Here is a 24,900-nt window from a genome sequence, read left to right as displayed (position 1 = left end):
CCCAGTCCAAAAGACCGCAGCGGTTTGTGCTACCGCTGCGGCAAGGAGGGCCATAAGTCCGCCCAGTGCTCCGCTTCATCGCGCTGCACTGTTTGCGCTGACGCGAGCAAGCCTGCGGACCATGTTATGGGGGGTCATTCGTGCCGCCCCCCATCCACCTGTGGGAAACTCCCGGCCCAGACACAAAGAGTGGGGGTTTCGAGGCGGGCGTTGGGAGCTGAGATGTCCGAATAATGGCCGGACATCTCAGGGAGCCGCCTCCTTCCCGGGATGGGTGTCATATGCTATGCCGATGACACCCTCGTCTTATCCCGGAGACGGAGCTACAAGGAGGAGGCGTGGCTGGCCGAGGTCGGAACTGACCTCGTGATCAGTCGCATAGAGAGGTTGGGGCTTCGGGTCAGAATCGACAAGACCGAAGCCCTCCTCTTCCGCGGGAATGGGCGGAAAGGACCCCCGCCGTGTGCCACCCTCCTCATAGGATGAGGGAAGGTCAGGGTGAGCCCGAACATGAAATATCTGGTGCTCACCCTTGACGGAGGGTGGACCTTCGTGCCCCATTTCAGATAGTTGGGGCCGAAGGTCATGAGGACGGCAGGTGCGCTGGGGAAATTCCTCCCGAACCTCGGAGGTCCCAGCGCAGCTTGCAGGCGGCTATACTCTGGAGTCTGTCGAAGTATAGCCACGTACGGTGCTCCCGTTTGGGCTGATCGCCCGATGAGCCGCGGGGTCAAGGCCCTCCTGCGCTCGGGGCAAAGGGCGCCCGCGGTAAGGGTGGTTAGGGGGTACCGTACGGTCTCCTGGGCCGCTGCGACGGCTCTTGCCGGCGATCCGCCTTAGGATCTTGTGGCGTCGGTTCTCGCCGAGGTGTTCTCTTACGTCTCGGGTAGGAGGGCTCTCGGAGAGAACCCTTCGTCTGAGGAAATCCGGGCGGTCCGCCGGCAGGGGGAGTCGCGCCTTATGCGGGAGTGGAGGGAGGACCTGGCGGGCCATCCGTACGGTAAACGTACAACGGCTGCGCTTTGTCCGATCCTAGAGCGTTGGATGAGGCAGAAACACAAACCCCTCACTTTCCGTCTGACGCAGGTTTTCACCGGGCACGGCTGCTTCGGGGACTACTTGTGTCGGACGAGCCAGGAGAGAGCCGGGAGTAGGCTGCCATGAGTGCGGCGCTGCGCTGGACTCGGCCCAGCACACCCTCGAGGTGTGCCCGAGATGGGCCTCGCAGCGCCAAGACCTTGTGGCGGCACTCGGCGGAGTGGGCTTGTCGCTTTCGAGTGTCGCGGAGAAGATGCTCGAGAGTGACAGGTCCTGGGTGGCGGTGTCCTCCTTCTGTGAGACGGTCATGTCCACGAAGGAGGCATCTGAGCGGGAACGGGAGGTTGCGGTTGCTGATGCACTCTCCATCCGCAGACGACGGATGGGGGTGCGCCGGAGGCGATATTTGCAACGCCTCCAATAGCGCCCCTGCACTCCGGGCTGGCGTCGGGCTGGTAAACCGGCTCCTGTGAAAGCCCGGCGTCGTCGGGGCGATCCTAATTGCCGGGATCGCCTCCTTTCTCCGAGGGAGTAAGCCCGGTCTTTGCCAGGACCGGCCAGTCGCTGGTGTGCCCTGTCGCTGACAGATCCGGGGTGCACCAACATAGCGGCCGATGGCTTTCGCAGTGGTTTTAGTGAGTAGGGGCCTGTCCAGGTCGAGTCTCACACATCCTCTCCGGACCCACCCAGGCGGGTGAGACGGCTCGTAAAAAGAGTTTCACTGCGTCATCAAAAAAAAAAGTTTATGTTTTTTTAAGTTTACTGGTTTAACTTAAAAAATCTACTATCATATTGAGTGAAATATAATTATTGTGTTGCAATATTTTGGTAAATTGAAAAAGAATTAAATGAATAACATGAAATGACTTGAACAATAACTAATTCCCTAGAACTATAACGGGTACCTAACACCCATGTCTCTTGGCCTGTAAAAAACTCTTCTAACTATTCCTTATACCGTATTTCGTTTCAATATACCGTGTTCGTAAAATTTTGTTAAATACATAAATTAAAAATCAAATTGATATTTTGAAATAACAAATTTGTCAACACGGGTAGGAAACAAACAATTAACTTTTTCACGATATTTTAATTCGAATATTTATCGTATCTATTAATCTTCACTTTCTTTTTTCTATTGTAATTTGATTGCAAAAATAGCATATATTCTAACATTAATAAAATGACCTACACTGTGACTGGTTTTTGTAAATTAAGATTTAGAATGTATCTCTTTCGACTATGTCATTCTTATTTTGCTATAAGCATTTAACGACTAGGAAATATTTGAAATCAATTATTTAATTTTATTGCTTTTTAACTTACCACAATATTTATTTTCCAATAATTAGACATTTCGATTTTAATTAAAGCAAACAGGATATATAAAAAAATGGAAGGAAAAATTTAGGAGATAAGCATATAAGTAAGTATTCACATTTGCTCCTGCCTTAAAGTTGAAATAATTAAATTTCACATTTCGTGATCAGTTTATATTTTGGAGTTCGGACTGTCAGATGTAGGCAATACTCAATAACTTGGTGGTGAGACTGCATCTCTGAGAGCAGGCTCTGACAGTCCTAAGTACAAAAGTCATAATAATGAGTTTCTTAGAGATAACAATTTAATACTGGATGAATTTATTATTTTATAGTTCATATTTTTCATTATTTTATCTGAGTTCCTTAATTATATTTGTATACAATACTACAGACTAAGATAAAGAAAATTTTATTTATCTTTTTACATTGTTATCACCTTAAATTATCAGATAAAATGTGTTCAAGCGGTTTCAACATACATATTTTTGTGATGGGTGAGTTTATAATTTTTTTATTTAAGACTTAACTTCGAGCGATACTTTCTCGCGGAGGTGGGGGCAAGTTGATCCGTGTCCCTTATATTTACATTGAGTATTGAACCATTGTAATCGAATAATTCTTACGGAGCGAACGCGTCTCACTTATCAATATGAATAATTTGAACGTTATATGTAGAAAGTTTTCCCATTCGGCATCTTTAAATGCTATCAAAACGGTAACAGTTGTCGGCGGCGGGCTTATGGGTTCTGGAATCGCACAGGCAAGTAACTACTGATTAATTAGCTAACTAATACTAATATCCTATTTTAATTTGTTTATAGCAGATTTGATTTTGATTGAGGCTTTTTCAACATTCAAAAACAGACTGTTTCTCATTGTGTAATAAATTTTTGCAATTTCCCAATGTATTATTTTTCATTCACGCCATATTTGGCACATTTCTTATTACAGCAACATTTAAAACAAGAATTCCATTCAGTTTCAGAATCAGGGGCTCCTTCTTAAATAACTTTGTTACATTTTCTGTTATTAAAGTTTTAGCAAACCATAGTCCTTTGTTAACGGTTCAAAGTTCAACTTCTTGATATTACTATTATGTTATTGTGAATTTTAATTACAAGAATAAATTGTTGTAATTATAAGCAAATAACACATAATTCTCTACAAAAAAAGCTAGTTATGGCTTGGAAGCTTTTAATTCTAAATTATATATTAAATATTTTCTATATAAATTTGAAAATTAAAGGTTGCAGCTCAAGCCGGACAAAATGTAACAATAGTCGATTTGAACTCGGAAATACTTGAAAAAGCTCAGAAGTCTATACAAAACAATCTAGGCAGAGTGGCGAGAAAGCTGTATAAAGATGATCCTTTGAAAATCAAGGAATTTGTTAAAGAAGCCAATAGTAGAATTAAGGTTTCAACCAAGATAGAAGATGGTGTGGATGCTGATCTGATCGTAGAGGCCATCGTCGAGTTGCTTGAGCCCAAACAGAAGCTGTTCAACAGATTGGATGAGGTGAGATTATTAATGACAGTGTTAATCATCGTCATCACATTAAAACAATGAAAAATATCTTTATATGTAATTAAACTTCCTAAGGGAACAACATAATTATTTAACAACTGTAATAGATTAAAATACATCATATTTTAAGATCATTTTTATAAATATATATGATGTATAACTATTAGCACGTCATTGAGGATTTAACAGAAACAAGAAAATTTGATTTTCGTGTTTATTGGGCTTTAATTAAAATCAATTATTCTTGTTGATTGCAGACAGTGAGGTATTATATATATTGCTTGTATATCTGGAATATAAAGAGTTGTTCAATTTCAATGTTTCGATAAAAAATGTAAGGTGACCGATCTCTGGATACATATTTGCCTGTAGCTTGTATATCCCACACCTTATTACAAAGGTCACTGGTAGTTTATCCTTACATACTATATATATATATATATATATATATATATATATATATATATATATATATATATATATATATATACTATATATATATATACTATATATCCTTAGTATTATATTTCTCATGGTTGTACTCTTTCAGCTGGCTCCAGAACATACAATTTTAGCGAGCAACACATCATCTATATCAATCAATGAGATAGGCAGCGGTATTAAGAGAAAAGATAGGTAACATATATATGAGCTATTTATTATTTAAAACCAGCTTCCAATGACCCATTACGTAATAAAGTTGATAACACAATTTGATAATAATTATAAAATGAGAATGATGATATGCCAGTATCATATAGTGGATTAGGTTATCCTAAATGGCTGGATATTTTTTTTTTATTTGGGTGGTGCCTCAGATGGTAGGAATGTACAAATCAGATTGTGCTGTATTTGGTATCCATCTAAAATGAAGAGTCTGTGATGTATGTTACTATATATATATTACTTTTTTTTGATGACGCAGGGAAACTCTTTACGAGCCGTCTCACCGGCCTCGGTGGGGCCGGAGAGGATGTGTGAGACTCGACCTAGGCAGGTCCCTACTCACTAAAACCACTGCGAAAGCCATCGGCCGCTATGCTGGTGTACCCCGGATCTGTCAGCGACAGGGCACATCAGCGACTGGCCGGTCCTGGCAAAGACCGGACTGACTCCCTCGGAGAAAGGGGGCGATCCCGGCAATTAGGACCGCCCCAACGACGCCGGGCTATCACAGGAGCCGGGTTATCAGCCCGACCCCAGCCCGGGGCGTAGGGGCGCTAATGAAGGAGGCGTTGATATCGCCCCCGGCGCGCTCCCTTCCGTCGTCTGCGGAGGGAGGGTGCATTGACCGCAACCTCCCGTTCCCGCTCAATGCCTCCTTCGTGGACATGACCGTCTCACAGAAGGAGGACACCGCCATCCACTCTCCTGTCACTCCCGAGCATCTTCTCCGCGACACTCGAAAGCGACAAGCCCACTCCGCTGAGCGCCGCCACAAGGTGTTGGCGCTGCGCAGCCCATCTCGGGCACACTACGAGGGTGTGCTGGGCCGAGTCCACCGCAGCGTCGCACTCATGGCAGCCTACTCCCGGCTCTCTCCTGGCCGTCCGACACACGTAGTCCCCGAAGCAGCCGTGCCCGGTGAAGACCTGCGTCAGACGGAAAGTGAGGGGTTTTCGTTTCCGCCTCATCCAACGCTCTAGAACCGGACGGAGCGCAGCCGTTGCACGTTTACCGTACGGCTGGCCCGCCAGTTCCTCCCCCCACTCCCGCATAAGGCGTGACTCCCCCTGCCGGCGGACCGCCCGGATCTCCTCAGACCAAGGGTTCTCTCCGAGAGCCCTCCTACCCGAGACGTAAGAGAACACCTTGGCGAGAACCGACGCCACAAGATCCCAAGGTGGATCGCTGGCAAGAGCCGTCGCTGCGGCCCAGGAGGCCGTACGGTACCCCCTAACCGCCCTTACCGCGGGCGCCCTTTGTGCCGAGCGCAGAAGGGCCTTGACCCCGCGGCTCATCGTGCGATCAGCCCAAACGGGAGCACCGTACGTGGCTATACTTCGACAGACTCCAGAGTATAGCCGCCTGCAAGCTGCGCTGGGACCTCCGAGGTTCGGGAGGAATTTCCCCAGCGAACCTGCCGTCCTCATGACTTTCGGCCCCAACTATCTGAAATGGGGCACGAAGGTCCACCCTCCGTCAAGGGTGAGCCCCAGATATTTCATGGTTGGGCTCACCCTGACCTTCCCTCATCCTATGAGGAGGGTGGCACCCGGCGGGGGTCCTTTCCGCCCATTCCCGCGGAAGAGGAGGGCTTCGGTCTTGTCGATTCTGACCCGAAGCCCCAACCTCTCTATGCGGCTGACCACGAGATCAGTACCGATCTCGGCCAGCCGCGCCGCCTCCTTGTAGCTCCGTCTCCGGGATAAGACGAGGGTGTCATCTGCATAGCAAATGACACCCATCCCGAGGAGGAGGCGACTCCGCAGGACCCAGTCATACCCGACGTTCCACAGGACAGGTCCCAATACCGAACCCTGTGGAACGCCGTTGTCGACTGAACACCACTCTATAGACCCCCTCCGGTTCTCGACTGCCATCCTCCTCTGGGAGAGGTAGCTGCCTAACAGCCTTCTCAGATACAGGGGCACTCCGAAGAACTCGAGTGCCACCTGTATAGCGCTGTGCGGGAGGTTGTTGAAGGCGTTGGCGATGTCCAACGACCCCGCCAACACTACCTCTCCTCTGCGTTCCGTGCCGCCTTGTACGTTCTTGTTTGTTCTACCAAAAGGATCGTTGTCGTGATCCTCCAAAATTTTCGACCTCGCGCGGTCTGGAGCGGCTGCGAGACTCGCCTTGAAGACGGTCTTCGCCTCTACGTATGATGCGTAGAGACGATCCTCGTTGGCGAGATCACGAGGACGCCGCCGCCGGCTCCTTGTGTACTCTCGCCTGGCCGCCACACAGGCGGTCCGGAGAGCTGCCAACTCCTCCGACCACTAGTATACGGCGCGGCGAGGAGGCGGACGCTGGGACCGAGGCATGCTAGAATTGCACACTTCGGTCAAGGAGACCCTTGGTTGGGCTGCCGCGCCTTCCACATCCTGGACGTTAACTTGCGGCGTGAGCCAGTCCTGGACGAAGGCCGCCTCCTTGGCGGCTCCTTGATCCAGGCGGGTGAGCGCCCACCGCGGGAAGGGTGACTGGCCCCCCGCACGGTTCCTCTGGGAGCCCTGTTCAGAGACATCGAACCGCACATATCGGTGGTCCAATAGTCTCCACCAACTCCACTCGCCAGTCCACGACACAGGCCGCCAAAGAAGGGGTGGCGAAGGCGAGGTCTACTATGGAGCCCTCATTTCGCCGCACGCAGGTGTGTACTGTCCCTCTATTCAGGAGGGACAGACCTGACGCCACCGACCACGACTCCACCTCGCGGCCCCGCACATCCGTGGATGGGCTACCCCAAGCCACTGATTTGGCGTTGAAGTCACCCACCACCAATATCTGGCGTTGCGCCGCTCTGGCGGCCACCATGGCGAGGACCCCGAGGAAGTTCTCGAAGTCTGTGAGAGGGCGGTTGGGGGAGAAATAAACACCTATCAGGGCTATGTCTCCCCATACGGCGGCCACGTATCCCGGCCCCTTCTCTAAGAGCGAGATGGGGGGGGAGTTAGTGGAAGACCGCGCAACCAACGCCACCGAGCCGTCCTCGTCTCCCAGCCAGCTGCTAGGGACTGAATACGGCTCGGCGACAACCGCCACGTCTACCAACCACTCGGCAAAGGTTTGGACCAGCAGGTCCTGGGCCGCTTTGCAATGAGATGTTCGCCTGGAGGATGCGATGGAGCCCGGCCATTAGTCGATGTTCATAGCACTCCCCTCGATGGCCGGCACTGGAACTGGGATCGCAGTGACGGCGGCAGCGGCAGGCCGTTTGGACATTTGCGCTTTTCCCTTCTTTGGGGGAGGACGGCACTTCCTCCCCGTTATAATGTGGTCGGCTGGACGACGCAGTGCGGCTTGGCGGCCTCGCATGCGGCGGACCTGTGCCCCTCCTTGCCGCATCGGAAGCACAAGTCTGTGTGCTCGGCAGCGGACGGGCAGAGGGCCCGGGTGTGACCGATGCCGAAGCACTTGTAGCAGCGCATCGGCTCCTCCTCAAGGGCCCGGACACCAGCTGAGCTGAATCCGACCGGAAGGCGTCCCTTGGCCAGAACTGCCTTGGCCGCCACGACTGGGCACTCAAGTCGCAAGGTGCCCATTCCCCCACGTCCAGGTCTGATGGCCCGGGCCTTGATCGCTGCGACGTCGCAGCTCCCCGTTGCCGCAATCGCGACCACGATCTCCTCTTGGGTGACCGAATCGTCGAGATCGGTCACCTTGAGAGCCACGCACTTCACTGGCCTCACGACTTAGGCCGTGTCTGCGATGGCAACCTTCAGTTGGCTGGCGAAGGTGTCGGCCTTGGCGCTGCCTTGGGACCCCGAGAACTCAAAAATGCGAGCCCCGGTTTGGGTCCGTCGGCACGTGACCCTACCCTCACCCGGTTGCACGGGGTCGACATTCGTACGAGCCCGTCGCAGCATGGACTCGTATGTCTCCCCACGCGCAACGGCTTCCGGAGTGAGGGCGGTAGAGGGCAGCAGGGCATCTTCCCTCTGGGGAGCTTGTGACCCGAAGTCCCGCACCGGAAACGTCAGTCGCCGCCACGTGCCGGTGTCAAGGCAGCGGAAGCAGCGCTTAGGCCTCGCGGCCAGCAGCTCCACCCTCGCCGACATCCAGCCGACCATCAGCCGCCCGAAGCTGGTGAGCTTCTTGACGGCTGCGACCGGGACGCGCATCCATAGAGACGCATCGCCTCGTGGCCCGACCACCAGTTTGCCCGCCCGAATGTGGCCGACCGAGCACCCTCCTTCTGTTGCGACCGCCTACGATGACGTCAACGGTCGCTGCGGAGTCATCCAGCCCGGCGACGCGGATCTCCGCACTCCGAACCGGGCGGGCGACTTTCACTACGTCTGAGGGCAGGACGGACCTCAGCCGCTGAGTGAAGGCGTCCGCCTTTTCCTGCGCTGCCTCACCGTCGATGGTGAGGACGCGCACACCAGTTTCGGCTAATCGGAACCCGAGCCTGGGGATGCCGAGTTCCCCCAAGTCGATCGCCGCCTTAGCCTGCGTCAGCAAGCAGACGTATGTGACCCCCTTCTCCGCGGCGTCCTCTTCGATGCCTCAGCAAGCGACGCATCGATCCTCTCCGCCGCCAGGGGTGGGCGTAGTCGAGGCATCGGCAGAAGGCGGTCCTCGAGCCCGTCCAGTCTGGTATTCAGAATGGTGCCGAAAGCCTCTAGGTTATTCCGCGACACCTCCTCCACGAGCTGACGCACGTCCTTCTCGCCCGGGCGATAGACCTGTCCACACCTGGTGCGCCCTCTCATTTCCGCGACCGCTGCCCTTATGCTGGCCACCGCCTCTTTAAGCATCGCGTAAACGTTCTCTTCAAATTTCCCGACCTCGTGGCGACCATGAGTATGGCCTCCAGCGAGGTGTCAACAGCATTTGTCAGAGCAGCGGAAGTCTGCTCTGACGTGACGCCGAGAAGCGTCTCCACTACTGCCTCAACCCTCCATCCCTCCACTCTGCGTGCGATAGTCGGAGTGGCGAACGAGACGTCCACCACTGAACCTCCTAACCGTCGCACGCACGTCTGGACTGTCCCCGTGTGGTTCCACCCGACTGATAAGCTGCCCAGCTAAAGCAGCTTTTTTGCCGCTGCAACCGGCACGTCCACCAGTGCGGAGCCTGTGCCGCGAGGCCCAGGTCGCACGCTACGAACCCTTACCTGGGCCTCGGTGCAGCCCCTCTCCTGCGCGACCGCGGCTATCAACAGGTCCGCGGTCGTCGCGTTTTTGAGGCCCGTGACTCTCATGTCTGTGAATTTCACGGGCCTCGACACCTCCACCTCCTCCGCCAGTGGGGACTTCAGCTTCGCGGCCAGAGCATCGGCTTTGTCCGCACTGGCTGAGCCGGGCACCTCGATTATCCGGGCCCCTGTCGCAGTCAGGCGAATCCTTAGGGGCCCAATGCCCAGCTCCTTCCTGTCGATCTCCCTCTCGGCCGTTAGAAGGACCGACAAGTACGACGCCCCCTTAGCCGCTGCTTCAGGCCGTGAGCGTGGGGGCGCCACTTTCTTGAGGCCCTTCTTAGGGCCCGCCTTCTTTTTTGGTTGTGGCGCCGGTGTCTTAGGTACCGGCACCACTTCCTTCTTTTTAGGGGCTTTGCGGCGGACCACCTCTGTCCATCCCGCCGCAACGGCCCCGGCCTCGGCAGATATCGCTTCAGCCCTACCACCTGAGGTGGATGGGCCGAAGGCAGTCCAGGCAATCTCCTTCCCCCCCTTTGTTTTTTTGGCCTTCTCCTTGGAGGGCGCAGGGAGGGAAGGGAACTCCTCGTCGGAAATTACTACCGGCACCGAAGGCGCCGGTACTGAGGCCGACGTCTTGGCCCCCCTCTGCAGGGCCGCCTGGCGGATCGCCCTCTTGGCCGCAATGGCGACGGCCGAGTTGTCCCCCGCCAGGGGAGGGCGGGCGACTTCTTCCCGCTTGAGCCGGGACTCTAATGCGGTCAACCGCCCATCGACCAAATTCCCGACCATGCGGACAATGTTGGCCTCCATGGTTTCGAGTTGGTTCCGGCCGATAGGGCCATCTGCCACCGCTTTTGTATCCGATGCTCTCTCTTTTTACGCATCTCTTCATACTGGAGGCGGTGAGCGCGCACCTCCTCCTTGAGACCCGCGTTCTCTCTTTGGAGCCGACCGAGATCGGCTTTGAGACGATGGGTCTCCTCCGCCTCTGAAAAGAGGCGCTTGGCTCCTAATTCCGATCCCGGACGCGACGACATTGAGTCATCCAACCCAGACGATCCCCAGTTAAAAGACCCGTTTCCCTCCCTCCCGGGCACTCCCCCCCATCATACTCTATCTATCACCCATTACCTAACACTCACTCACACTCAACAAAACAACCTAACAGCAAACAACGTAAGCGAAAACGACAAGAAAGCAGTAGCAATGAAAAATTCACTTACATAAGATACCTTAGTTAATGCGACCATTCAAATAACGCCTTTATCAGTGAGCTTTTCACCCGTACTCATATCTGTTTTAAACACACTGAGAATAACTCTTACGTTCACGTGGACGGAGTCGTGGGCACAGACTAGTATATTCTTCAAAAATATTAATTTTCTATGATTTATATCTCTGGTGTGAAACCAGCTTTAAGATCTAGAACTTTCCATCACAGGTTCGGTGGGCTGCACTTCTTCAATCCTGTCCCCGTGATGCGTCTCCTGGAGGTTATCAAGAGCGACCGCATGTCCCAAGAGACTTATAACGCCATGATGGAGTGGGGCAAGTCCGTGGGCAAGACCTGCATCACCTGCAAAGATACTCCTGGATTTGTCGTCAACAGGCTACTAGGGCCTTACAGTGCTGAAGCTTTCAGAATGTTTGAGCGAGGTGAGCTTAGTTTGAGCTGGGTTAAGGTGACAGGTGTTCAATAATCATGACAGTGTTTCTCTTCTAACACATGGTTATAAAGAATATTTATACTCAAATAGTATAATATCCCTGCCCGTACCAGCTCCAGTCTCCAGTCTGCTCTCTGTATATGTATGATCTGAAATGTAATGTAAAAGCCTTGTTATGAGGGGTGTGGGTGCCATCAATGTTATGTGTTTGGTGTATGTAAGTATTATCATGTATACAGCTGTTGCTTGGTCGTTTTGCGTTTTCATTTTATATATTTTTACTAATATTTTCTTATCATTATAACATCGTATTTAATGTTTACAATATACTCGGGACGTTTTTACGTGATGCATATATTTTCCTCATGTCCAGGTGATGCCAGTAAAGAAGACATCGATATTGCTATGAAGTTGGGTGCGGGATACCCCATGGGTCCGCTAGAGCTGGCCGACTACACCGGACTCGATACTAACAAGTTCGTCCTCGAGGTGTTGTACCAGAAGACAAAGAACCAAGTGTTTAAGCCGATACCGTTACTGAATAAAATGGTGGAAGAAGGCAAACTGGGAATCAAGACCGGGGAGGGCGTCTATAAATACAAGAAGTGACTTACTGTTCTGAATCGTTGTGTTGCATGGTCTATAAACGTTTATCTTTGGTGTTTTCGCCTTTAATTTATTACGGATACTTCCTTTCTCTTTTTGAACGGAAAAAAATGTCATAAGTTTTTTTCTGAATCTTTAATGATAAAAATTATAGGGGATTCTACCGCTAACGATATTGATGTGGTCATGAAATTGGGTCCCTTGGAGTTGACTGACCGTACGGGGCTCGGTGATGAGAAGTGCATCCTAGAGGTAATGATGAACTAGACGGGGAACACCGTGTTCAGACCAGCGGGGTCAGGTACACCCGGCTCTCACAGGGGGAGGGGGCGGCCGATATAAGGGCTGGAATAGGATCGGGGATATATGATACGATCACTACTTCAGTAATATTATTTATAATAATATGTACATTAAAATATATATTTAATAATTAAAATTTTCAAGATATTTTATTTCTTAACAGGCTTCTTTTATATATGAAGATAATTTTTTTTGAATTTATGATATCGAAACATAAGTAAAATATGTTTTGTTATCAATAAAATGCGAATATTGTAAGGAACGGATAAAGACGTCCATATTGATTTATTGATGATTAGATAAAAAACATATGCGTTATACTTTACACCCGACTGTCAAAGCAACGATCAGTCGCGATCGTTTACAGACCAGTGTAGTATAAGTATTTATAAATACAAGAATTTCCTATTTTCAAATCTATTCGGTACGTGTATTTTAAGTAAATATGATAACTGCTAACGGACTAATGTCATTGGTTCTCACGGCAGTTAGAATTCAAAGGAGTTGGCATATTTTGTCATCCATTATAGGAATTCTAAAAGGCAAACGAACGTACCTCGTCCACGAAGTCATAACATATTTAGTTTTACCCTCGATAATGTTTATGATAGTGAATATTTTCGGTATTTTCCTTTCCATTCGACATTCTTTGTTTCGCTTTGAGTAGTCAAATTTATTATTCCAAAATAAGCTGACTAAAAACCTTAGTATTTCTTTGGCCTTTTATTCCATGTGGGTTCATTTTGTTACGATTGATTATAACCTCTACCTACTGGAGCGAGGATTACACAAGTGACGGCAGTTTTTTATTTTTTTTTCCAGGTTTAATACTAAATGAGTGATGTGTCCAACAGGTCTGATGGAAGAAAACTTCCTCGACGCCAGAGATCTATTTATCAAGTAAGTATCTATGTACTCGTGACTGAGTGTTCATTTAGGTCTCAACCATGAAATAGTAAATATCCTAAAGCTGTTGTTTTTTAACAACTGTAAGTGGTACCGTTAGTCTTCACTAGAAAAATTGTTTTGTTTTTATTTGAAACTCCCGAGTGTATCGTATCAGTAAAGGAAGTCCTTTATCAGGGAAATAAAATAAACTTCAGAAAATACGAGTTTTTTTACATTTATTTAGTAATAATTCCCCTTTTTGTTGTAAATTTCTAAACGTTAAAAGTTTCTTTGCAAGACATATGAAAAACGATCCTTTATTATCGTAATAGTAGATAACCGCATATAAAGTTTGCCCAATTTTGGAAAAGATAAAGGAAACTCAATTGACATTTCATATATCGGCTCTTCAGATCTTTCGTTGGACTCTGATAACGCCGATGACAAATAAAAAGACATCTGTGAATGATCTCACGCAATAAACGATAACTACGTAGGCTTAATGTAATAAATAAAAAAACATTAGGTACATATAAGGTATATAGAGAAAAGCCTTTTGAGGTAACTAAAATCTTGTAGTTTTATAAAACCTTATGAAAACAATCCCCACCTATTATGAGAGGATTCCTCTTTGACCTGTCTAGCGGTGAAGTGGTTGAGGCGATCAATTTCCTTACTTTTGGCAGGAGTGTCCTAGAAACTGGAAAGCTTAATCGCATGGCAAACCGATTTGCTTTGTGGTAGGTACAACAGAGTTTAAGTACCCAGAAAAGCAGCTATTCTCTGAATGTTCAGAAACAGCTGTTTCTTATCAAAGACTTCCTATTCTTTCCTGTTGAAACCATATCTCACTATGAAGCAATTTTGTACTTGCTGTAGATCTAGCCATATTAATCTAAATTCATAAAATAAGACTATTTTACAATCAGGTGATGAAGAATGCCAAGTCCTTCTTCTAAGTCCAGATTTCACATTACCATGTCCTATTATATATATTTTAAGAAAGTTTACTTTAGTCTCCCCCGATTTGCATTTCATATACCGTTGCTTTCTGTCAACGGACCTTGCAAGACGCTACGGTTTACGGTTGATCAAGTTCGGTTTAACGGTTCGCTCACCTTTACCTTCCCACAACTGCTCACTTCATTCTTTATAGACCAAAGAAACTGTCCTAATAAACCTGCCCTGTTTTTGTGACTTATGAGCATTTAACGATTCATAGCCTACCCTATTACTTAGAAAAATATTAATTATAATTGACAACGCTATTAATTTCTATTTAGCATCGTTAATTTAAAGATATAAGTCGAGGTTTTTAATTTATATCTGTTGATAAATCGAACAGACCAGCGTGTAGACGTCTGTCCCTGGAGAAAACTATTTTTACTTGTGTAGATCCACTACGGTCTGGAACCGCGAAGGGGTTCTGTGATGGCGTCTCCGCTCCCATTGCGGCGCTTCACGCGGCAGGTGGCGGGACATAGCGGGGACGTGGCAGGAGGGAAATACACAGGTTAGGGACTGAACTCATGCATCATGTGTCCGCGCTATAAAGTGCTGTATAGGAACTCGCGATATTTTTAAATATAGGCTCTTACGTCTGTAGCGGAGTCTATGTGTAAGTTTTTGTCGTCATTTAATGTTTAATTGCTCGAAGCTCAAAATCATTCCAGGCCTTCTCCAATGCAGCGACGGCACAATCCTCAAGCCCATACTGAAAGAGTCGCAGAAGAGAGAGGCCGAATTCTACGAGAGAATCACGTCTTCCAATCGACCGGATCTGGTTCAGCTCAGGAAGTTTATGCCCAAGTATTACGGCGTCAGGAAGTTTACTTACAACGGCTTCGAACAAGACTACATCATGCTGGAGGACCTCACGGACGGGATGCTGGAGCCCTGCGTCATGGACCTTAAGATCGGTGGGCTGGGTTCTAGTTTATAGGGTTTATTATATATATACATATGTTGAACGACTGCTTGGGCGTCCAGATCATTATAAGGTTTAAAAGATATATCTAAATTTATGATTATTGTTTTAAAGTACATATCGGATTTATTATAAATTCATTATTTTAAAGACAGGACGCCAGCCTCGCTGACGTCTCTAATGTCACTTGTTTCAGTAAGTTCCAGATATTTTAAAATGAAACTTCAATTCTTCTAAATGTTCTTGTATTTCTCGAAGGTTCTTTATGCTCCGCACTCGCTGAACTCTGCAGTCCCCTGTCGTGCGTCCAGACGTCATATTTAAACCAGAATTCAAACATAGTTCTATTCTCTTTGATTTCGTTTTACTTTTACCAATAGTAACGACGACCAATGAGTTGTTATAATCATTGATGCCAGCCTTGAGTTATTTCCATGTTGCATCCGTCATTGAAGCTGCTTGCGCCGATATATATTATATTTTCATGTCATATATTCATAGATATATTTTTGCTACTAATTATTCCTATCTTCCAGGCAGAATCACTTACGATCCATACGCTTCCGTGGACAAGATAAAGCGTGAAGAGAGCAAGTACACGCGCTGCAAGCAGCAGTACGGGTTCTGTATACCAGGGTATCAGGTGTACAGGGTGGGCGGACCCAGGGACGGGGAACTGGTCAGGGCGGGTAAGGAGCAGGGGAAGATACTGTGCGGGGAACAGGTCGTCACAGGTAAGGACATACAGGGAAGGCGGAAGTACAAACATACAACTCTATCAAAAAACATTTCTTTGCAAAATTGTATATATATTTTACACTTAAGCTTTCGGGTTAATAGTGGTTTATTGATAAAATAATACACTTCTAGACGACTCGCCTGGCCGGCGCGGAAAGACAAGGCCAGGTCGCGATAGAGTTGCCTCAACGAACCCTCACACAATCACAAGATGTCTGAAAGCGGGTTTAATAAATAAGATTTTTGTAACAAAATCATCTTGTCGTGCAGTGATCCGCTCGTTTCTGAACGCGAGTGCGGGCGCGGCGTGTCGTGTTCTGCTCCTTCAGCTGCTGGCAGCGCTGTGGGAGTTGCAGCGCTGCATCTCGCGGGCCGGAGTGCTGCTCAGGTCGTCGTCGCTGTTGCTGGTGTACGACGCCTCCGCCCTCAGGGCGTGCTGCGGGGACAGGTGAGGCTGGAGGTCTACACGCTGCCGACGCATCTCGCTCGCTTCATATACTAACCGAGTCCCTGACCGTGTCGCCAGCATCCTACCTCGTCATATGAATGTCGCGACATTATTACATTCATTTCATTCAATATTTTTTTTATGATAACTTCAGAAACTTGATGTTTTTCCTACACAATTTAATGACTGCCTTCCGTAACCAGCAAAAACGTGACTTTTGAGGGTTCACCGGACACATTAGAAAAGATATTTTAAATGTCTCTACAGTTTATGAAATGTTCTGTTATAATAATAACATTGGTACCCTCAGGAACTTTTTTTACTTTTTACAAGGTTATCATTCTCGTTAAGACAGCATTCCCTTTTTATTGTGTTGGTACCTACAGCAAATTTTTATTTCTGGCATGTGGTCGCTAATTGCCGAAAGCGGATACTGTTTCTGCTTTACGGCATTGAAGTCGTTAGCTATTTTGTTTTTGTTCATTTAAACTATCAAAACTAGTCCTAAGGCCCCCCCGTCAAGTAGCATTTACTTGTCAAGCTGTTTCGGTGTCGCGGTCTCTCGTATTAAGAAGATATTTTTCAGTGCATTTCTAGTTTAGGTTTGTTGCATATCGTCAACTCTTTTGTTTCCTAATAGATGGCGTCAGTGAGACAAAAATTTTATTCACCGGAAACTAGATGTGAAGTCAAATGACTGTGTGAAGGCGTATTTTATTATTAGTCGTGTTCCTGTCCGCGGGGCGCGCTCCGGGGCCAGCAGGTAGTCTGTTCCGGTTTATAATAACGCCACATATATTTCCAGTAGTGTCGCTCGCTGCCGCCCGCCCCGGTTGGCGCGGCGTCGCGCGGTGCCGAGCGTGTTTCCGTCGGGCGGCAGTAGTTTCAGTAGCCAGCTGTCGCAGCTGAGCCCGGTGTACCCCCGGCTGGGCGCGAGTCCCCCGGTGTCTCCGCGGACCCCGTCCCCTCCGGTGCTTTCGTCCTGGAGCGAGGCGCTCGCCCGCCTGGCCACCAGCCACTCCTTCGACAACAACTACCAGGAGAAGCTGAGCAGGATGAAGCTGGAGTACCGCGCGCGCCTCGACCGCCTCGCCAACTGGAGCGGCGAGCGGCACCCGTGCGGATCACTGCGGGTCGTGGACTTCGCGCACGCCTTCATCCAGGACGAAGGGAACATGAGGGTGGACGACAACTTCAAGGACGGCCTGGACAGCCTGGCCGACATCCTCGAGGCGCTGCTCAAGGACACCGACGACCTCCTCTCCTAACCCCCCGAATACTCTACGAGTGCCAACCACATTTTCCTTAGAATATATCCGTGACGAAGCCAAGTACGTGTTCCTCACTGTATTATACGACAGCTGGACAACATTATTGTGAGGGAGATATATTTAATTCTAGTTAGTAAATGTTTGCTCAACTCCAAACCCCGCGGCTCCGCGCGGCGCGGCCGGGCCCGCGTGTGCTCCGCTCTGTACTTTCTGTAGTTTGTAATAAAAGAGTTTATATGTCGTTTTCATGTTATAAATATTTATTTTTTGAATCAGCCAAAATTATATTCGAAATAAAGTTACCTACGACCGTATCCCGCCCGCCTAGCTGATTACCCTCCACAGGAAACGTCACCGAGCGGACGTTAGGATTAAAATATATCAACAACAGGGTATCGGACCTCCCGCACCCGCAGCAGACACAAAAATATTAAATGATAAGTTGAATCAATATAATTTTAATGAAGTCAAATGCCCCGCTGTCGGTAAATAACAAGAAACATCAAAATATCAACAGCCTGTTATTACTGTCTCATATAACAATACAATTATTTTTCAATTCATTCGTGTACACATCATAGGAACTCGTCGCGCGGGGCCGAGCTGGGCCGAGCTGGGCCGAGCTGGGCCGGGCTGGGGCGGGCTGGGGCGGGCTGGGGCGGGCTGGGGCGGGCTTGTATCAGAGAATCAACAATTCAGCGAACGCTTCCGTTCAAAATATATTTTATACAAAATATAGTTCCGACGATAGCCCTCCGTCACACGCGGCAGGCGACTGTTATCAGGTTATTCAAAGCAAATACCGCACAATATATTAATAAAAAATGTATATAAGGATACAAATAAAAAGACCGGCCGGCGGCGCGTCTCCGGCGACGGATCTCTCGGCGCACTGCGCTGTTGGCATCTCATATTTTTTGGTAACAAAAAACGTACCAACAGCTCCGTGAGACGAGCGAGCGGCCCCGGGGACGGCCGGCCGGGGTTAGTAGCGACTACACTAACGTCCCGACGCATTACAGTATACAACAGTAGAAGTGGCCTAGCACTAACGAGCACCTCCGGCGGCAGCCGCAGGGCGTGGCGTAACGTTTATTAACTCTCAATATATATGTTTTTCATTACACTAATAGTTATTTGTCCGACGTCGTCTTCTCCGCCGCGACGCGCGTGCTGACGAGGTTCAACACATCTTATTCAGCTTGGTGTGCCGCAGTCCGCCGACGCGACAGTCTCTCGCTTGACTTTGGGACGATTTTCTTCTCTCTACCTCCGAAACGGTGAAACGAACTAACGACGGTCGGATCCGCATGTCTCCGGGTCAATGAACGGCCGAAACTTTTCGTATCCTTGCTTCACACGACGTCACCGATTCGCTACCAATTTGTCCGTCCAGAGCCCGAGTCGGTGAGGTCAGTGTGGGTGGTACTATATCTTGGGTAGCTTGGGCGCGCCGACGACGGGGTTGGCGCGGCGCAAGAGGTCCCGGGCCTCGTCCTTGTAGTCGTAGGCGCAGCCGTGGACCTCCGCGTACCTGTGCGGCGCGCAGAACGAGGCCCCGCAGCGGCACGTGTGGACGGTGGCGATGCTGAGCCTCTTCCTGCAGAAGCCGCAGCGCACGCGCGTCTTCTTATCCGGTTCCGTCTCGGGCTCCGGCCGCGTCAGATCCAGGCCCTCGTCGCTCAGGTGCAGGTGCTCGCGGTTCCGGTGACGACTCAGCGCCGGCAGGATCCTGACACACACACACACCCTGACTCACATGTGACGAGGATACGGCTGTAGACGTTTGTACTCTACTTCATCCAACTATTACATTTGACAGCGCAAATATCATAATATATAATTCATAGAATTAGTAAGATTTTACAAAACTTTAATGTATTTAACAGAACAAGTCGTGACTTATTCCTGACCTGTTGCGTCGCAGCTGTTCCAGGTCGGATGTGGAGGAACAGAACAGTGTGTCAGCGAGGGGCGCGGCCCGAGCGCCCAGGGAGGACGACGAGCGCCGCCAACGAGCGCCCACTGACGCCGCGCCTGCACACAAACAGACCGATGTATAACACACACGTCAATGCGTCCTGGCACTAGGAGTTAGCCTCGTGTCCGCGCACCGTATTCTGCTGCCACGGGCGCCAGGTTGTTGGCTGCGAACGGTGGAGAGTTCCTCCTCAGACACGGCTCGGCGTCCACGCACTCCTCCAGGATGGCGTCGTCCTCGCGGCCCTCCCGCGCTTTGACCAGTATGGACCCCGCGAGGGCTTCCGACAGCTTGAAACGTTCTTCGGCGACGGAATCCTGGATGGACTGGTCGGAGTCCGTCCTGGCGGCGATAGGCGGCAGAAGCGTGTAGCGGTCGGTGAACCCGCAGTCGTAGTCGTAGCGCGTGTAGCTGCCGTCGTAGAGGGGGGCGAAGCCCTCCTCGTCCCCGAAGCCGGCGTAGCTCCTGCCAGCGAACTCCGCGGCCTCGTCCAGCAGGCTCGGCACGGACAAGGTCTCCTCGCTCCTCGTCTTCTGGATGTCATGAGACTCGCCTGGAATGAATTTATATACAATAATATGTGGTACATTTCTGCGTCCCTAAATCTGTGATCAATACAGACTACAATAAAAGGGATAAAACATGAAACACCAAATGTCCGTTGTATGCATCAACGCATGCATCAATCTCTCCCGCTCATTCCTCTCAATAACTCACAGTATAAGGTGTCAAGCGCCGGCGCCCCGCGTCGTGTGTGACAGTCAATATATAAGACACAGCATTTGTCATCATTCGCTGAAGCTCGTCAGTCATCACATCATCAACACAAGCTGAACATAGCGCACTCTTATTGTTTTTTAAGCGTTCTTTGTCCATGAATTTAATGTCAATACATGTTGTATTAGTGTGTGCGTGTGTGTCAATGCGTGCGTGTGCGCGCGCGCTCGTGTGAGTGTATGTGTGCGTGTGTGTTTGTGGGTTGTGTCTGTGTGTGTACTGACCCGTCCTGTCGGGTGGTCGTCTGTGCAGCGCCAGTGTCTCCATGCGTCTCCTCAACTCCAGCATCTTCCCCAGAGTGACAGCGTTCTCGTGTAGCGCTCCGCCTCCCGCGCCCTCGCCCGCCTCCACTAGGTGACTTAGGGATGATGAATCTGTAAAAATATTATTAATGGAAAATGTATCAGTTTTTAAACAATAAAACACATTAGAGTAGACAAAATGTAGGCATAAAATGGTACTGTGATAGAAAGCTTGTCACAGGACAATGGGTACGAAATAATGGGTGATAGACATACACTTATTGTGGTCGAGCGGCGAGTATGTGCCATCTCTGTTCTCCCGGACCGGCACCAGGTTCACCCTCTCTCCTTCTCTGAACACCAACACGGTCGCCTTACATCCCGACTCGGAACCGTTCCACTCCGCGTCATCCCTTAAATGATACATAATTAACACATGGCTGTGTAAATACTGACAACATGAAGTTGGGAAGCATTAACACTGTCTGATTTTAATTATTACCGGTTGACAAATATCTCCCTCCCGCCTATTGGCGTTTTGAATTTCGCGGCTATGTACAAAGCACTCATTTGAAAGGTCTGGGCAGAACCTCCAAAGCGACGCTATGCATGATTAGTTTGGGTATTGCGTTCAACAGTCATAGACGTGGAAACGTGGAGTTCGCTAACGCCGAAATTCACGATATTTTATTCTTAAAGGCAAATCCGCCGAAGAAACGTTCCGTGAGGTCAATAGTGTTTTGGGGGATGGTGCTCTTTCACTTCGAACCTTGGGTTTTTTCGAATTGGTCACCATTTTAAACCATTTGCAGAAGGCTGGATACGAAAAAACTTGATGTTTGGTTGCCGCATGATTTGACGCAAAAAACCTTGGACCGAATCAACGCCTGCGATATGCTGCTGAAACGGAACCAACTCGAGCCATTTTTGAAGCGGATGCTGACTGGCCACGGACCATGGATCACATACGAGAATATCTAGCGAAAACCATCGTGGTCAAGGCCGGTGAATCACCCCAAACAGCGGCCAAGCCGGGATTGTCGGCCAGGAAGGTTTTGCTGTGCTTTGGGTGGGATTTGAAGGGAAGAATCATCCACTATGAGCTGCTCGCATATGGCTAGACAACTAATTGTACCATCTACTGCGAAGAACTAGACCTCTCGAAGCAGGCAATAAACTAGAAGCGTGCAGAATTAGCCAGCAGGAAGGATGAAGTGTTCCACCAGGACAACGTCAGACCACGCACTTCGTTGCTGCCTCGTCAGAAGCTACGGGAACTCGGAGGGAAGGTTCTGGCGCATCCACAATATAGCCCGAACATAGCGCCAAGTGATTAGATGGATTCCTGTCCTTGACGAACGCCCTTTATGATGTAAAGTTGAACTCAAAAGAGGCTTGTGAGAAGTGGCTGTCGGAGTTCTTCGCAAATAAGGAGGGGGCCTCTACGAGGGAGGTATTATGAGATTGTCGTCTAGAGGGAAACAGATTATCGAACAAAACGGCGCATAATTGAACTAAATCCGATCACTGCAACACCTTACAAAACATTGAACAAGGAGAAAGAAGAGCGGAACGGAGATATGACAACCCGTGACATGCACAGCGAGAACCTGGGAATGTGGATCTCACAGAAATGAGTGCTGAGACACGGCGAGGAGTCCACAGGGAGGTGTATCGTCTATGACACGTGACTCCACATAATACTACTACTACTACACGTACTGTATCCGGTATGTGACGATCGAAATTCTTACTGCCATCTTAAATTTGGATGTTTCTGAGCTTATGTGGATGTTTTTTGCTCTTCACGGGAAATATACTCATAGAGTTATGATGAATCTTTCGAATAATGTGGCTCAGACACGAGGATGACGTGTGGGCTGTAGCTTACTACGGCATTCTGTGGACTCTGAGTGGGAGTACATCACAAGACTTGTTTTTGGTTGAAGTCACGATATAGACGACAGGTGTCACTAATGGCTGGTCGGCATCTATTATATTATTGAGCACACGTTATAAGTTTCCGTCGAGACTCAATACCGAAGACAACACTGGCATTATTAGTATGAAACGGATGAAAGGTGCATACTCGTCTGACTTGTGTAGATGGAGGAACCGTTCGATGTCCCTCCAGGGCTCCGGTGGCGGGAGTCGTCTGGTAGCGACGGGCCCGCCGCGGAGCCCTAACACTAAACGGAGGCGAGCGCCGTCACCGATGGCATGTTCGCTGAGAGACAGGCCGTCGTCCAACTCGCGAAGGTTGTACAGCAAGTGTTGTTGCGATACCGGGATACCTTGAAATAATAAACACACAAACTTTTCAATTTTAATATATCTTTTGGTAAGGACAAGCAATCCGTATTACAGACCACGCTCGGCTCAAATTGATAGAAGACCATTGTCACAACATTCCATCATTAATTATGCGATTGACTGGCCTTGGAGGTGAGACTACACTCACTATTTAGACACTTTTACAGCCAAGTAAGAGATAAGATGCTATTATTAATTATATGATGAATTATCATTATCATTATTCATGTCATTGCTGATCTCCGTTCCGTACATAATGTATCCATCCTTCGTCCACATGATCGCTGAATGTCAACTGTTGATTAATTCTGGATGAATGCCAAAAGAAAACACATTCGTCCAATATATATTTTTAACATTAGCTATGTTTTTATTTTGAATGCTAACAACTACCCAACATATTGACATCAATATACAATCATTCTTGAGTATAGAAGAGCCTGTTCAATGAAAACCTTGCCGAAACTTAAGATTTCTATTTCAACGCAACTGGCACAGCAATTAGTTATAAAATTTAAACAATTCCCACACAGATCATGACCCAAATTAAGAGTCTATTTATAAATGATAGGTGATTAAGTATTACAAGAAAACCTATTTTACATGAAACTCGAAAAAATATTAGGAAATTGTAAAAAATCAAGATATTTGGAAGGGATATATATATATATAGGATAAGTTCTTAAGTAGGTAATATTAACAGCTATCGGCAAGTGTTCGCAGTTAAAAAATATTGAGACAAATTATAATGACATTTAAATAAAAAAAAAACAAGAAACAAAATGTTTGCTATACCTACCATACAGTGACTTTAAAAATAATAAAGAATTCATGTGTAGAATAAATAAAACATTTAAAAGTTTTATAAGTTCATCAATGTACTCATTATAGATAATATTACCATAATAGTGTTGTGCACTTTCAGTACATTTAATGTAGATTTTTTTGTTTCTTCTCTCAAAAATGGAAAAACCAATGAATCACTCGTGAGTGTGCTAAAAAAAAGGCAGTGTTCCTTGCTTTCAATATGAAAGTATTACTTCCTGGTGTATTTATTACCTCCTTCAATTGTGACAAAGAAAAAATTATTGTATGTAATTCTACATTCACATTGTAAACAAGATCTTTAGACAATGACAGACTTTTTGATACAATCTTCTCTGTTATTACGAATGTGTAATTTGGAAGTAAATAGAAAATGACAGCAAATTTAGATTTACACATGGCGTGATAAATTATTTAGTTGGTCGTTTATAGTAAAAATTATATCGGGTTATAGGCCAACTAAGTATGGAAATAAATTGTAATAAATTCAAACGTTTAAGAATCGTAATTTACGCAGCTGAGATACCACGACGTATCCTTTGTTGTAATGACGCATTATAAACAGAAGACGCATAGTTCCGCGAATTAAGATTGTGTAATAGTCAGATAGTGAAAACCAACCTTCTACCCTGTATATCTTCGATTTGATCGCAAATATAGTGTCAGACGGAGAAACGGTCATTTCGAACGCCGTGCCTGTGAGGGTTTCCACCAAAACTTCCATCGTGGGCTGACTCGACCCATCTTCCTGAAAGCCCTTTGATCTATTCGACAGTCTCTCAGGGCATCCATGTTGTGACATTTCACACGCGGTTTTTAAATTTACTACCTGCGCCACATCGTAATGAAACAATTTTAATATCACTGAATAATGATTACGATTATGATAAAATATAGACACTTTGACAATCACTTTATGACGACACTATGTTTTTATAAGTTTTTGTAATTCAATATCCAACATTAGATTTACTTTTATTAAAAAAAGGCAAAAAAGCTAAACAAATAGAATTTATACAAATTTAATACTATCTAGCAACAAAAATAATGTTACATGCGAAGACTGAATGAAATAATTTTTTAATGTCGACAGAAGTACAGATAACAGAATAAAAATAAAGTGCAAAATAGGATGAATTTAACAGATTGTAAGAAATTATTGTGAATACTGATTGAATGGGAGTGAATGTATGAATGACATAATTTTTTATTACTGA

The 24,900-nt window shown here is 47.6% G+C and overlaps 4 protein-coding genes across 9 annotated transcripts; 3 read left to right on the top strand and 1 right to left on the bottom strand.

The window, feature by feature from the left end:
* The first annotated feature begins 270 nt into the window (after positions 1-270).
* Positions 271-4,528, top strand: LOC116771281 (probable 3-hydroxyacyl-CoA dehydrogenase B0272.3). Its single transcript, XM_061523275.1, has 3 exons — positions 271-399; positions 3,607-3,879; positions 4,439-4,528. The coding sequence occupies exons 1-3, from the start codon at positions 271-273 to the stop codon at positions 4,526-4,528; spliced, it is 492 nt and encodes a 163-aa protein (XP_061379259.1).
* On the top strand, positions 2,632-17,802 carry LOC116771280 (inositol polyphosphate multikinase). Of its 6 annotated transcripts, none has more exons than XM_032663099.2 (7): positions 2,632-2,854; positions 13,128-13,173; positions 14,557-14,674; positions 14,835-15,080; positions 15,625-15,822; positions 16,097-16,274; positions 17,080-17,802. In XM_032663099.2, exons 3-7 carry the CDS (start codon positions 14,593-14,595, stop codon positions 17,540-17,542), a joined length of 1,167 nt encoding a protein of 388 aa, XP_032518990.2. In that variant the 5' UTR covers positions 2,632-2,854; positions 13,128-13,173; positions 14,557-14,592; the 3' UTR covers positions 17,543-17,802. The 6 variants fall into 6 exon arrangements, with proteins under 6 accessions (XP_032518990.2, XP_032518988.2, XP_032518984.2 ...); XM_032663097.2 differs by having other exon boundaries at positions 13,096-13,173; positions 17,083-17,802; XM_032663093.2 differs by having other exon boundaries at positions 13,096-13,173.
* Positions 11,083-11,973, top strand: LOC133319316 (probable 3-hydroxyacyl-CoA dehydrogenase B0272.3). The gene is made up of 2 exons (XM_061523273.1): positions 11,083-11,353; positions 11,738-11,973. Exons 1-2 carry the CDS (start codon positions 11,083-11,085, stop codon positions 11,971-11,973), a joined length of 507 nt encoding a protein of 168 aa, XP_061379257.1.
* A 247-nt stretch (positions 17,803-18,049) lies between the features above and the next one.
* On the bottom strand, positions 18,050-24,784 carry LOC116771279 (AN1-type zinc finger protein 4-like). The gene is made up of 7 exons (XM_032663092.2): positions 24,305-24,784; positions 22,635-22,839; positions 20,822-20,958; positions 20,528-20,677; positions 19,660-20,079; positions 19,459-19,582; positions 18,050-19,277 (listed from the first exon to the last, which is right to left on the bottom strand). Exons 1-7 carry the CDS (start codon positions 24,483-24,485, stop codon positions 18,974-18,976), a joined length of 1,521 nt encoding a protein of 506 aa, XP_032518983.2. The 5' UTR covers positions 24,486-24,784; the 3' UTR covers positions 18,050-18,973.
* Positions 24,785-24,900: the final 116 nt, after the last annotated feature.

The sequence above is a fragment of the Danaus plexippus genome, chromosome 17 (assembly GCF_018135715.1).
Source record: "Danaus plexippus chromosome 17, MEX_DaPlex, whole genome shotgun sequence".
In the NCBI taxonomy this organism is placed as follows: domain Eukaryota; kingdom Metazoa; phylum Arthropoda; class Insecta; order Lepidoptera; family Nymphalidae; genus Danaus; species Danaus plexippus.
The sequence above is the reverse complement of the archived record's forward strand: the minus strand, read 5'-3'. Positions and strand labels throughout refer to the sequence as shown.

What these genes read in the sequence shown, in the direction of transcription:
- LOC133319316 (XM_061523273.1), top strand. Translation starts at nt 11,083, where the DNA reads ATGATTTATATCTCTGGTGTGAAACCAGCTTTAAGATCTAGAACTTTC. An exon ending in TTTCAGAATGTTTGAGCGAG is followed by an intron (nt 11,354 to 11,737) that starts GTGAGCTTAGTT and finishes CCTCATGTCCAG; the next exon opens with GTGATGCCAGTAAAGAAGAC.
- LOC116771281 (XM_061523275.1), top strand. Translation starts at nt 271, where the DNA reads ATGGGTGTCATATGCTATGCCGATGACACCCTCGTCTTATCCCGGAGA. An exon ending in TAGAGAGGTTGGGGCTTCGG is followed by an intron (nt 400 to 3,606) that starts GTCAGAATCGAC and finishes TGAAAATTAAAG; the next exon opens with GTTGCAGCTCAAGCCGGACA. An exon ending in TGTTCAACAGATTGGATGAG is followed by an intron (nt 3,880 to 4,438) that starts GTGAGATTATTA and finishes GTACTCTTTCAG; the next exon opens with CTGGCTCCAGAACATACAAT.
- LOC116771279 (XM_032663092.2), bottom strand. Translation starts at nt 24,485, where the DNA reads ATGTCACAACATGGATGCCCTGAGAGACTGTCGAATAGATCAAAGGGC. An exon ending in CATCTACACAAGTCAGACGA is followed by an intron (nt 20,959 to 22,634) that starts GTATGCACCTTT and finishes GTATCATTTAAG; the next exon opens with GGATGACGCGGAGTGGAACG. An exon ending in GCCGCTCGACCACAATAAGT is followed by an intron (nt 20,678 to 20,821) that starts GTATGTCTATCA and finishes ATATTTTTACAG; the next exon opens with ATTCATCATCCCTAAGTCAC.
- LOC116771280 (XM_032663093.2), top strand. Translation starts at nt 13,108, where the DNA reads ATGAGTGATGTGTCCAACAGGTCTGATGGAAGAAAACTTCCTCGACGC. An exon ending in GGCAGGAGGGAAATACACAG is followed by an intron (nt 14,675 to 14,834) that starts GTTAGGGACTGA and finishes AAATCATTCCAG; the next exon opens with GCCTTCTCCAATGCAGCGAC. An exon ending in CGTCATGGACCTTAAGATCG is followed by an intron (nt 15,081 to 15,624) that starts GTGGGCTGGGTT and finishes CCTATCTTCCAG; the next exon opens with GCAGAATCACTTACGATCCA.